This window comes from Athene noctua, chromosome 20 (assembly GCF_965140245.1).
Source record: "Athene noctua chromosome 20, bAthNoc1.hap1.1, whole genome shotgun sequence".
Taxonomy (NCBI): domain Eukaryota; kingdom Metazoa; phylum Chordata; class Aves; order Strigiformes; family Strigidae; genus Athene; species Athene noctua.
This window is the reverse complement of record NC_134056.1, coordinates 10,056,889-10,069,699: the sequence shown is the minus strand read 5'-3', so window position 1 is coordinate 10,069,699 and position 12,811 is coordinate 10,056,889. Positions and strand designations below refer to the sequence as shown.

Sequence of the window (12,811 nt, the reverse complement as noted above, 5' to 3'; positions counted from 1 at the left end):
GTGCCGCTGTCCTGCCAGGCCCAGTCTTTCTCTATCCCGACAGATTTATTGAAAAATTAAACGCACAAGCTCTGTGTATGTACATACGACGATGCTGCCAGCGATGCACAAGGCCTCCGGTTGCTCTCTCCGCATCCCCACCTATGGCCTGTCCCACGTCCCTGGGCATGGGGCGAGCACCCCAGCGACCCCCCGAAAATCCCTCCAGCCTTGAGGCACGGGCCCCCCCTTGCTCTGTGTGTGGCACTCGAGTGACAGTGGGGACACCCGGACCTCTGCTGTTCTGCCTCGTCCCTGGCCTGGTCGAGGGGGAGAGGGTGTTCCCGAAGGGCAGCTCCCCCACCCCAGAGCGGACAGGGATGGCAACTGTAAGGGATGTGCACTGATTTCTGCCCGGTCTCAGCCTGCCCTGCCCAGGCGGTGAGAGTCTGCGGCGGGTGAGGGGGCTTTTAGGGACAAGCTGAGGGTGTCTGTGCGTGCAGGGTGGTGCAGCGGGCGAGGGCTCTGTGTGGGATGCTGCTTTCACACCTCGGCGCTGCCTTTCATCCCTGTTCGGGTGCTCCCCGTCCCAAACCACGCTCCCAAAACCCATTCGGGGTCCTAAAGGGCGACGTTGAATTCTGTGACCAAGAAATCAATGTAGTCCTTTTCCTTCAGCTTAAAGGCTTCAGCGATGATACGGGCGGCTTCCCGATGCTCTTTGCCCTGTAGCCCCGTGCCGTTCACCTCCAAAATGACGTGGCCCACCTTCAGCTTCCCGCAGTTGTGCGCCGAGCCCCCGCGCTGCAGGAGAGAGGTGGTCAGCTCACACTCCCACCGCCCCCCTGCCTCAACCCAGGGACGAAATACAGGTGGTGCTGGGAAAATGGGGAATATTTCATCTCCACCCTGTTCACCCTGATGGTTTGCTGGGCTGGGGGGAGAGTGATGGAAATGAAATATTTCACATTTCGAAAAGAGGGGATGAATTTGGCTTCCCTCCTGCTTGTTCCTAGAGTGCAGCACCAGCTGGGATGGCCAAGAATAAGCAAGGCACAGTCAGCTCTGCTTTTCTTTTGCTGTAAATAACTTGAATTTTGCCCCAAGTAAACAGCAGAGGAAATGGTAAAGGGAGACGGCTCCCAAGAGCTGAGGTCCCCAGCTATCATCCACCATTCCCCCTCCTCAGTCCTCTGAAAAAAGGAGTTTCCAGACATCTGGAGACACCAGCCAAGCTTCCAGGGCTGTCCAGACCCCCTCCAAAATGTCTGCAGCAAATCCTTGGCTCCCAGGACGTGCCTCAGGGTATGGGATCATCCAGAGGACATGAATGCAATCCTCAGCAACCCCCCCGCAGTGGAACGATTCCTCTGATGTCTGGGGAGATGCAGGGCTACAGGAGGGGGAAAGCACACCTCCAAAATGCCCCCTGGGGCAGGGCTGCCACTGCACTCTGGCCGTGGCCGAAGGGCTGAGCCTGTCCAGGGAGGGAGGGGGATGGGACATGCATCGAGTTCTTCCTATTCTCAGCCTGCCCTACCTGGATGGTGACGATGCGGGGCAGTGGCTGCCGCGTGTTTGCTCCACCCTCAATGGCAATCCCCAGGGTTGGTGCGCTCTTGGACACTCGGATCAGACACGACGTGGGCTCCAGGAGCCCCGGCTGTGGGGAGAGACGGCAGCGCTGCCGAGGGAGGCCAGGCACTGTCTGCCCTCAGCTGGGGCCCTGTGGCAGGCAGGCTGACCCCACGGCAGGCTTCCACAGGAGAGGGACAGACACACTGCCTGCAGTCGCTCTCTGACTCCTGACAGCCAAGATCCCAACTGTGGGCAGGTATGGAAGGGCTTGGGGAGGAGCAGAGCAGCTCTCCCACATCCCTCATCCTTGCCGCCATCAGAAACCCTCCAATTTATTGCTGATACCACCTTCCCATCCAGGTGACTTCACTCACTGTGCCCTATGGATGTCCCCTCAGAGCCAGGAACTCCGCCACGTCCCAAGCTGCTGCTTGTTGGAACTGGGAGGGACTAAATTTACCCAGGATGGAGTGAATCAGCCATACAGTGCCCCATAGCCGCTCCTCGCCCCCTTCCCCACAGCCCAGCGCACCAGCGAGCCCACTCAGCTCGTTAAAGAAGAGGATAAATAACCCATCAAACGGTTATTTATCCCATCAAAGAAAAAGGGATGCTGCCTGCAAGCAGAGGGACAAGGCAGTGGGGAGCAGCACTGCCCCCTGGCAGCCCCGGGGGCCCACCTCCCACCACTGGCAGCACCCTGAGGCCCCTGGGCACCCAGCCTCACCGGCTTGGAGGCCCCTTCTGCTGCCCCCTCGCTCCTCGTGGCCTCCTTGAGGCTTCGGCTTTTCCCAGGGACCAGCTGCCGGCTCTTGTCCTTGCCGCTCATCTCGACCTCCCCGATGTCCACCCCGCTGTCCTCGCTGAGGGTCTGCCCGCTGTCCGACAGCTGGGAGAGCGTGGAGGCTGGGGAGAGACGAGGGCTGTCAGAGGTCAGGCAGCGCGGCTCTGCGGCCAGCCGAGCACCCACAGGGCCACGTACTGGAGGGAGGACATCTCACCTGCTCCCAGGGCTGGGCAGGTTCCCTGGGATTTAGACCTGGACTTCAGAGCAGGGTTCCCAAGCTCCTGAAGTGCAGAGCTGTGCCCAGGGAGCATCAAGGAACAAGTGGCCTCAAACCCAAGTCCAAGATCCAACCCAGCTCCCAAAGTGGGGTGGAGGGAGGGGGTGACGAGTTCAGGGATCCTGCTGGAGGCCAGTTTGAACCAGTCCATGCTCAGCACCAGGGTCTGGGAGGAGATGGGGAGAGACCCAAGCAAAGAGGAGCTGCCAGGTAGGAGCCTCCTCCCCATCAAGGGTGAAGACCGAGTGCAGATCGAGACTCTGTCTCTGGAAACGAGCATCAGGAACAACGGTATGACAGCACCTGCAGAGAGGGCTGGAAGTCTGGGAGATGGGCTCTGGGCCTTGGAGGAGTTGGGGTCTCAGTGCTGACCCCCCTCGGGCAGGGTCCGGCCTCCACGGCGCTCCAGCCCCTCAGCCACTACCCGAGGTTAATGAACCCATTGCAGGGGGAGGACGGTGCCACAGGAGGGCGACAGTGCCACTCGCATCGGGTCCCACGGAGCCCGGACACAAATGGGGCACTTGGAGGGGGGCTCACAGGGGCTCGGGGAGGCTGTGGGCACCCCCAGGGCGCCAGGACCACCCTTCCCACTCCCACTAGCCCAGAGCCATTTGCCGAGGGACCTGCAGAGCTCAGCATGCTTCTCCCTCACTTCCACTCCTTTTTCCCAGGATACGTTCAGTGTAAATCAGACTCCCAAGCTCAATGTGGGCACAGTTAGACCTTTTTTTTTCCAAAATCTGGAGTTAATGAGAAAATCCCAGAATTGCTCCTTTTTTTTTGTTTTTCTTTTAAAACTCCACTGGAAGTAGATTTTATTAACTAACACAGCAAAGCCCGCACAAGAGACAAGTTGCAATCAATGGCCTAACAGAGCTTGGTCTTTAAGCAAAGGTCAGCCTGTATTGCACTGGAAACCCAGGGAGGCTTTGAAGAGTGTGCTGAATGCTGATGGGGAGCTGGCTGCCCTGGCCCTGGGCCTCCCAGGTTTTCCAAAACCCAGGGCTGAAGGCTTTGTCTCAGAGATTAACACCACTACTGCTGTTAACACTGTGGAGGGCTTTATGTGTTTCTTAGAGTTTCACTTTTTTTGCTATGATGCTGTTAAACTGTTTTCTGCAATTGAAAATTCATCTCAAATGAGAATCACAGAATCATTCAGGTTGGAAAAGCCCCTTGGGATCATCAAGTCCAACCATCAGCCCAACTCTAAAAAGTTCTCCCCTACCCCACATCCCCCAACAGCTCATCTAAACGACCCTTAAACACACCCAGGGATGGGGACTCCACCCCCTCCCTGGGCAGCCTGTTCCACTCTCTGACCACTCTTTCTGTGAAAAATTTTTTCCTAATGTCCAGTCTGACCCTCCCCTGTTGCAGTTTAAAGCCATTCCCTCTTGTTCTGTCGCCAATCCCCTGTGAGAAGAGACCAGCACCAACCTCTCTGCAATGTCCTTTCAGGGAGCTGTGGAGAGTGATGAGGTCTCCCCTCAGCCTTCTCTTCCTCACACTGAACAGTCCCAGCTCCTTCAATCTCTCCTCACAGGGTTTATTCTCCAGGTCCTTCACTAGCTTCGTTGCCCTCCTCTGCACTTGCTCCAGCCCCTCGAGATCTCTCTAGTATTGAGGTGCCCTGATCCAGGCTCTGTGGCTTTGACCCTACCCTACTGACCTGGATTTTGAACTGAAATCACGACGTTTACCCTTGCAGCCCCTCCCTGGCAGGTGCTGCCACCCCGCGTCCCCCTCCCAGGAAGGGGGAAACCCTACAACCAAGCCTGCTGCAGCTCTCCCTCTTCCAGCTCCCCCAGTCCCCACCCTTGATGTCTGGCTCTTCACCCATTTCTCTCACACAACACTCTAGAGAAGGTGTTTTTCACCCAGCAGCTGATAACGTGACACCCACCTCTGGCCTGGGGCAAGGGCCTCACTTCATTGACGTCGGGCTCGCTGTTGGGCTGGTGCACCTCCACCATGATGAAATGCTGGTTGGCCACGGCCTGGGGGCTGCCCTTGTCCGGTGGAGGGGGGGCCGGGTGGGGCGGGGGGGGAGGAGGGGATGGGGACGGGGGTCTCTGAAGCCCACCAGCTGCAGGGCCGTCTGGGGGTGGGCTCTTCAACCTTGTTGGGGACTGGACCCTGGGGAAGGGCCCGATGGGGTGTTGGCTGACCAAGGAGAGCTGAGCATCCATTTGCCTCCTGGAGCTGTGCAAGGCCGGGGAAATGGTGGCATAGATAGCGCTCGGGGCAGACTCCTCGGTGGATGTGGTAGCAGTGGAGGTCATGCTAACCGTGTCCTTCTCGGGGTGGCTAGGAGGGGGTGTGGGGTTTCGGGGGGCCACAAAGAAGAGGCCTGACTGGGAGGACTCAGAGGAAGGGCGCTTGGGCTTGTCTTTCTCTAGGTTCCTGTGCAGGGCAGCGGAGGGGTCCAGCATCTGAGGGGCCGAAGGAGGAGGCGGAGGCTTGAAGTTGGGTGGTTCATCAGGGAAGGAGGAGAGATCATCCTGCCAGACCAAGAACAGAAGCCTTTAGGACACCATTCTTAGCTGCAAGAATTTCTCCAGGCTCAGTGTCACCTGCATCTGCCTTCTCACAGTGACCGTGGCAAAATGAGCTGATTTCCATAGAAACGTCTTTCTGATCTTATTGGCAATAAGAACATGACTCACAAACGAGGACAATTAGAGGACAAACTAAGCAACTTTTGCTCTGGTTTGCACAGGTGCTACTCCTATTCGGACAGTCAGAATCCTTCTTCCTAAATGGTCTGATTAATTTGCTTCAGTGACTACAGTGACATCCATGGGCAGGTGACATAGCAAAGAGCTACAGAAGCTGAGGCAAAACTCAGTATCATCAATTTGCATCCAGCTCCCACCCGAGGTGCAGCAGCATGGTGCAGTGTCTTACCAGAGAGATGTCTGGCAGGGTGTTGATGCTGCTTTGGTGGCCGTCTCCACCTCCCTCCAATTCTGACGTGTTCTGAGAGGGCAAAGGAGGAAGAGAAAACCAGGTCACAGCAGCAAGAAGCAACCACCACAGCGCCAGCTATCAGGGAACATGCAGAGTGATGCAGGGCATTGCCCAACCCCCCCACGCAAGGCCAGTCTTTCACCCAAAGGTTTTGGTTTCCTGGGAGGTTCCCTAGACACATGTATGGAGCAAAGCAACTTGGCTGGGAAACAGACTCTCCCAAGCTAAGAAGCGTGCTCAAAGCATGCTGTGAATGTGACCTACCAGGGCAATTTCCTCTGTAGCAGAGGAGCATGCTCCTCTTAAGTCAAATCTCAGCTCCTTGTGTTTAATTTGGAGGGAGGGGAGGAACCAGCTCTGAGGACAGAACCTGCATCTTTCCTGGGAGAATGGCAACAAAAGAGTTTAAAACTTCCCTCCCTTGCAAACCAGAGCAGCTGGTCTCAGATGGAAACAGAAGCCGCTGCCACTGCCTCCCCTTTGAGTCCAAATATCATTAGAAAATGTCACAGCTCAGCTCTGAACACATCACAGCTCCAGAAATCAAGGGCTTTGTGAATCTGTCACCCTGTCTGCACAGGGGCAGCTGTCCATCAGGATGGACCCAAGGAGAGGACGTGGACACAGCCAAGCAGAGCAAACAGGCACCCTGGCTGAGCAACAGCAGGGAGGGCAGAACTGGGGGTACGCAGCTCTGCCCTGGTAAGCCACGCCTGGCCGGGCACTAGATGGGCCTGAACCCAGCTGGACCCGAGTCTAGCCCAGAGCTGTGGCTCTGCTGCTGGCTTTGCCCCCGGCAGGCCCCAGGCACTCGCTGGGGGATGCTCTGCCAGTGCTGCACAGCCCCAGCTCTGCCGGGTTCCCCTACAAGGCCCTGTAAGAGCAATCCCAGACCTGGCACTCCCCTCCCACTGTAACTCCTGATCTGGAGAGGTGCTGCTGCTGCTCCGAAAGGGTGTACTTCAGTTCTGTCACGTTCATAGGGATGTTTGTTCACTTGTGCTGGAATGGGCAGGGTACAGTTTGTGTTTAACTGTGCGTTATTTATTGCAGGGTAAACAACTGATTAGTTGAAATGCTGGTGCATCTGCATTTCCCCCATCTGCTGGAAGCTGCTGCTGTGCCTATAAGATGCTAGCATCCCAAAATAGACATGGGAGACAATTAAGAGCATTAGAGAAGCAGCAAAAACATTGATGGAAAGTGCTTTTATCTCTGTGGCTTCAGAAGGAAGCCTGAAGAATGAGAACTAAAATAAGTGGCTTGTTCAGAGAGTGATAGGAAAAGTATTAGCTTGGGAAATCACTCCTTGCTCTGACGAAGGTGGATTTCATCATCAGTTAATCCAATGTAAAGGCAGGTGGCTTTTGAAAGAGAAACATCCCCTGTTCCTTCTTGGGTTACTGACCGTGCAGCAAGCCAGGGCAGAAGACAGGTTTGGCTGAAATACATGGCAGCAGCAACACAGATCAGGCTTCAGCCAGACCCAATGCACCACAGGACTGTGCAAATCCAAGTGCTGGCATGAAGGATGGGGCGATACCACGTGTCTGAGGCTGGAGGAGGCGGCAGACAGGGCTATTTCAAAAGCGACCTGCCTTCATATTGATTAAAATGAACATGAACTTCTCCGGGCTGTGCACGCATTAGCAGTAGGTCTTCAGATTTGATTGAAGTGCCAATGAGTTTAAAAGCTGGAATGCCATCATGTCCCTGTGTGACGCCAAGGAGCAGAGAGGCTCAGCTGGATAAAACACCGCTGGGGAAACCTCACTGAACTGCACGAGAGTGCTCGCCACAGAGCTCCCTCCTTTTGCCATGATTTCCTCACACGAGAAAGCTGTTCCACAGAAAGCTGCCCAAGTACCACCCTCCCCCTGCACCAGCCCACCTCCAGATGCTGCTCAGAGCCTTTAACCCAGTCAAATGCCTGCATGCACAAGGAAAGCAGCCCAGGCGGAGACAGCAGCATTTCAGCACCAGCCTGGCCGTCTTTGGGAGGACCCCAGCTGTGTGTCTGACTCTTCCCTCTCTGGCCCTGCCTCTGCCAGCCTCAACCTGCCTCCAAGAGTTCACTGAGCTGTTGGTAAATGTGTGAGGACTAGACTCCTGCGATATGACCGGGAGCAGCCTGCCATCAAATAGTCATAGTCACACTGCTACTAAAAGGAGGAGAGTCTGCCTTATGCCCCCCTAAAACCTGCTAGTGCCACCTCCCTCAGCCCTGCCACTGAACTCTGTGCCCATCCCCATGACATCAAGTCCATCCCAGAGTGCATCATGTGCCGTGTCTCAGCCCTGGCCTCACAGCTAGGACCAGTCTGCACCGAGACTCAAATTCTCCTGGCAAACAGAGAGTGGGCACAGCTCGCTGCACACCACGCCCTCCCCACCAGCCCAGAGAGACAGCCCCAGTCCTGCTGCCCTGGCCCTGCTCTCCCTGAACAGCCAGGGACACTAATACTGTTCTTCTTCTTCAGGGCACCTTTTTTCTGCTGAAGTGTGCAAGCAGGAGATTTGCCTTTCCCCAAGCTTAGTACTTTGGGGGCAAAAGCAATTAAATAGAAATTGCTCTGGGCTATAAAATGTAATGGCTTTTAAGCTGAGCACATTTGCTTTCAGGAATTGGCTATTTTAAGACTGTGCTTTCCTGGATTTCCCTTGAAAGACCCATCAAAGCCACGTGCCACTGCTCTGAAAAATGAGTATTTATTGAGCAGGCTGCTCCTTCCTACTGACTCTCTGCTCCTTTACCCCATCTATTTCATAGTTACTTAATAGATATTGGAGGCCAGGCAAGGCCCTTCCAGCCCCTCAGCAGGGTGCAGCTAGAAAACTTTTGTCCTTCCCCTCTTGCAGAGTCCACAGCAGGAGCAATGGAGCTGGAGAGCATCTTTCAGACAGGCAGCCTGTTTCCATTTGCAGATTAAGTGGTAGAGAAACTGCCACCTCCTTAGGGAATACAACCCAACCTTTAATTAACCTCACAGCTCCAAATAAGTCCCTTATTTTCCAGTTACTGCTAACGAGAGCTTTGCAGAGCTACTCAGCCTGGCTCCCGCAGGGTTTAAATTTTGAACAACTGTGCCGGTCTGAGAATAGACCCAGCTTTCCTCCTCTCTCTCCTTCGTTCTCCCACCTCAGAACAAATCCACGGGGCTGAGGAGCCCCAGAGCCCTTGGTCCTGCCCCAGCCTGAGCACAGGCCTCTCTGAACTGGGGGCTCTGGGGGTGATGCAATGACACCCATGCGGTGACTTCACTGTCTCTATCCTCATTGCCTGAGAGGATTGTGCCAAGCACATGGGATGTCTGTGCCTGTCCTGGAGGGGGCCAGAGGACATCTGGGAGCTGGATCAGCTCTGTAATGGGGGACACAGGCAAGGAAGATGCCCCTGCTCTTGTTCTGCTCTTCCTCTGAGGACACAGAGGTCATCTGCCAGCTCCGAAGAGGCTACGGGCTCTTGTGCTTGAGATTCACTTTACAGAGAGAGGAACAGCCCAGTGCCATCCTCTCCTTACTTCTTGTGAAACAGAGACCAAAGACAGAGAGGGGCTAGCAACTCAACTGGGTTACTGCACTGGGCCCAATCCTGTAGGGAGCTGGTAGCAAGTCGGTGTCTGTGGAATCAGGCCCTGGGAGGAAAAGGCACCTTTGGCTGGCAGCATCTTTGCTAGGAGGCAGTGAGGAAGAAAAATTAAATCAACGGGGATTTCAATTCCTTAATCTGAACAATGAGGGCTGAGGCAGGAGGCAAGGGCGAAGGAAATGCCAGACTGCCTTCTTGTAAGCAATTAGAAATTCATACTGCTCTGATCAGACAAGTTGCATCTGATTATTGCAGTCTACAATTAACCTCTGCTTTGAAGAACTCATCTTGAGATCCAAGTTTTATAAGCCATGATGGTGACACTTAGGCAGACAAACACACAGCATCTGTGGGTGGCACCGTCAAACATGGCTCTGCCTCATCTCCAAGTAACCTTCAAGCATCCAATAACGGAACCACCGTTTGCATGGCAGGTCCTGATCAGCCTCACACTGGTTGTTTTTGGCAGAAGTTCACCCACCCACCCACGAATGGGACAGTGGGCCTGGTCTAGTGTCACCGCTTTTGGTCATGAAGCCAAGAAATCTGTGTCCCATGGTTCAGGCTGCCTGCAATAATCTCAGTCTGGGAACAGTACAGCTACCCTCCTCTTCTAGATAAGCGCCATCCCTAGAAGGATGTGGCTTTTGGGACAGCTTCCCGCCTACCAGAGGACCTCTCTCCTGAAGCAGTACTGCAGCTCTCAGCTCTACCACTCGCTGTGTGAGCCCTGTGATTTCCTCCCAGACAAGGAGGAGAGGATGCACTCCACATGGCACAAGCCTGCAGCTCTTCTCAGCCTCCTGCCAACCAAGAGCTTTGTTAGGACCGAGGGATTTCTGAGGCTCTTCCCACATCCATCCTCTCTAAAGTCTGCATGAGGATTTCTCCAAGCCTGAACGGGCACAATGTGAGTAAACTGACTCCTCCTGCACTGGCACACAGATTTTTGCAGACCCAAGGCTTATAAGGAAAATTGTCTCCAATCCCTGAGGACAGATGTGACCGCCTACTGGTATTTAGCCAGGGTGCCCATACAGCAAAGACAGCACAGCAGCAGGCAGAGCAGGCAGCAAGGCAGAAAGGCAGCCTGGGGTCCGACAGGCATCAACGCTGCTGGTCCTTCTAAAACCCCAGCCCTGAGCTGCTGGTGGCACTCGGGGCTCTAGCGCAAGCAGGACGGCGGCACGGGCTGGGTTTGGTTCCAGGCCGAGTCTGGTCTGCACTGCGGCACCAAGGCCTGCAGCCACGCTGCCGAGCTGGGGAAAGGGACTCTGGAATGGCTCAGCATTCAGAAAAGGCAGAGATGGGTGAAACGAGGCAGCTGTTCACGTGGCTGAGTCGCATGCTGGCCCCTAGACGGCCCGTACCCGCCTCCCGCCCGACGCACATTCACACGCACTCTCAACCCATCTACTATGGCAACCGCAGCACTCGAGCTCCCGTCTCGCTGACAGCCCCTACCTCCATCAGGTCTATTAGCCACAAGAGCCGCTCCTGGGGACGTGCGAGGGGGAAAGCAGATTAAAAGAAGCGTAAAAAGTGAAAACATCACATCAGGGAGGATGCAGAACAAATGAATGAGACAAGCAAACCCTGGCACAATGCATCCCCCCTCCCCCAAAACCCACCCTGCAGAATCCACATCCAGCTGCACCCGGAGCTGAATGCAAAGGCTGAAACGAGCCCCTCCTGTGCGAGGTGCTGGAGCGGGTGGTGACAGCAGCAGGGGCTCAGGGCAGGGCAAATGATTTGGGAGCTCTGCCCCTCTTCTCTCCCTCCCCCTAGCTGAGATGAGCACCCATCCAGCATGAGCTGATGCTCTTTGCTTGGCAGTTGTTTCAGCAAGCAGTGGGGACAAGCATCTCAAGTGTTAGTGTCCCCCACACCCAAGGCAGAGCTCAGAGGGGTGTATGCTCGCACACCTGTGGAAAGAGGTGCCACACTGCCTGGGAGGACCTGCACTGTGACTGAGGGACACATGTTCTTGAAGGAAGCTCTTAAAACAGTGGTTTTAAAACACTCCCTTCTCTGTGCCACAACAGCACCCTGGTCTCCCTCCCTGACCTCTGGGCTCCTGTGCCAGGTGGGGCTGGGCCATCGCTCACGTACCAGGCCAAGCAGCCACCCTTGGCACACAGTGTCACGGTGCCGGAGGGAGAGCATGGCATGCCCGTGGTACAGCCCCTGGCACAGGGATAGCATGAGAACAGGGGGCTACGCTCAGGACATGAGTCCTGGCAGACCTGTGTTAGCCTTTGGATACTTTGGAAAGATTTTTCCAGCAGGCCTTCAGAGAGCAGCACAAAACTCACTCTGTTTATCCTGATCCAGAAAGGATCTCACTGTAATCCATCCTGAACAAAGCAGATGGATTTCCCATGGGTATTTGTGAAGTTAATGGGACAAAAATACAGCTCTCATGCTCTGAAACTCCCCGAGGCCTCTCTGGAGGCTGGACCAAACTGTGGAGGCAGGCACAGCCCGAGGAAAGCCTCTGCCTCTCCGCCTTGCTGGCTGTGGTGCCTGGGCCCTCTACAGCACAGCCCCACTCGCCGAGCTGGGGGGTGGTTTGCTTTTGCTGTCGAACTAGCAGAAAGCTCATTGTCATCCGTTCTTTTCATGAAGGTTTTAATTTCCAAGGTTGCTAATGCATTTATGATGAAAGGCATTTTATGGCTAGGAAATTAATTTTGGGGCTGTGTGCCTGCACACTCTGAGGTGATTACGATAACTTAATTAGACGGTGCGTGCAATGAGGGCCTGGCAGAGAGACGTGGGAGTGCTGCTGCTTACTGCTGGAGAGTGGGCAGGGGCTGGGAGAGGATGCAGCCGGCCTTGCTGTTGCCGTCCCCGCTGGGATGGGGAGCAGGCAGCCAGCATCTCTAAGGGGGGGATTTAAAAGCGACAGCCAGAGCTGGTGAACAGTGGCAGGCACAGCGTGGCAGCAACAAGCCGCTGAGATTTCTGTGTGGATGCAGCCCACACTGCACAGTGGAGGGCCTGGAAGGGAGGCAGACTTCCTCCCTTGCTGGGCACGGAGTGACACTTCGCACCAGGCCCAGTGCCCAAGCAGAGGACTGTAGCATCAGTCTTAGGGGCACAGAGGTACCAAGCCCATGTCACGGCATCACCTTATTACACCTACAAATCACGCTATTGCACCCAGCCTGCAGGGCAAAAAAACCCAAAAAGCCTTGGGGAAATCCATCGGGGAAGCAGCCCAAACAGGCGTGCCTGTGGGGTGAGAGGCGTTTACAGCACTCCAGGGAAGTGAGTTTGTTGTAGGGGTGCCAGGAGCAGATGTTGAAAGAGAAAGGAACAGCCAGAAGGGACTTACCCGGGCTGAGCTGACGGTTGTGGCGGTGAAGTGGCTGCTGGAGGAAGAGACGGTGTCACTGTAGGACATCATAGAGTAGGAGTCGGCGCCAATGCTGGGCCCGGAGAGCTGCCGAGCCTTCATGGACTCGATCTCCCTCTTCAGCACCAGGTTGTCGAAGCGGTCGAGGTCTTGCGGGGAGATCACACCCCGCACCTCTGAAAGCAGTGAGAACTGGGCCAGGCAGACAGACAACCAAAGAGAGGTTGGAGCATGACCACATTCCTGGGCAGGGGAAGACCCACC

At 55.4% G+C, this 12,811-nt stretch overlaps 1 protein-coding gene across 3 annotated transcripts in view; it reads right to left on the bottom strand.

Moving 5' to 3' along the window:
• Positions 1-35: 35 nt before the first annotated feature.
• WHRN (whirlin) overlaps positions 36-12,811 on the bottom strand; it is a 56,974-nt gene continuing 44,198 nt past the window's right edge. For 2 of the 3 annotated variants that reach the window (XM_074923505.1, XM_074923506.1), the window contains exons 7-12: positions 12,527-12,739; positions 5,535-5,606; positions 4,531-5,128; positions 2,285-2,463; positions 1,520-1,642; positions 36-783 (exon numbers count right to left, since the gene is read on the bottom strand). In XM_074923505.1, the coding sequence (XP_074779606.1) occupies positions 601-783; positions 1,520-1,642; positions 2,285-2,463; positions 4,531-5,128; positions 5,535-5,606; positions 12,527-12,739 (1,368 nt within the window). In that variant the 3' untranslated portion in view covers positions 36-600. Of the gene's footprint in view, positions 784-1,519; positions 1,643-2,284; positions 2,464-4,530; positions 5,129-5,534; positions 5,607-10,650; positions 10,684-12,526; positions 12,740-12,811 lie in introns of all 3 variants that reach the window. The other variant, XM_074923504.1, reaches the window with a different exon arrangement.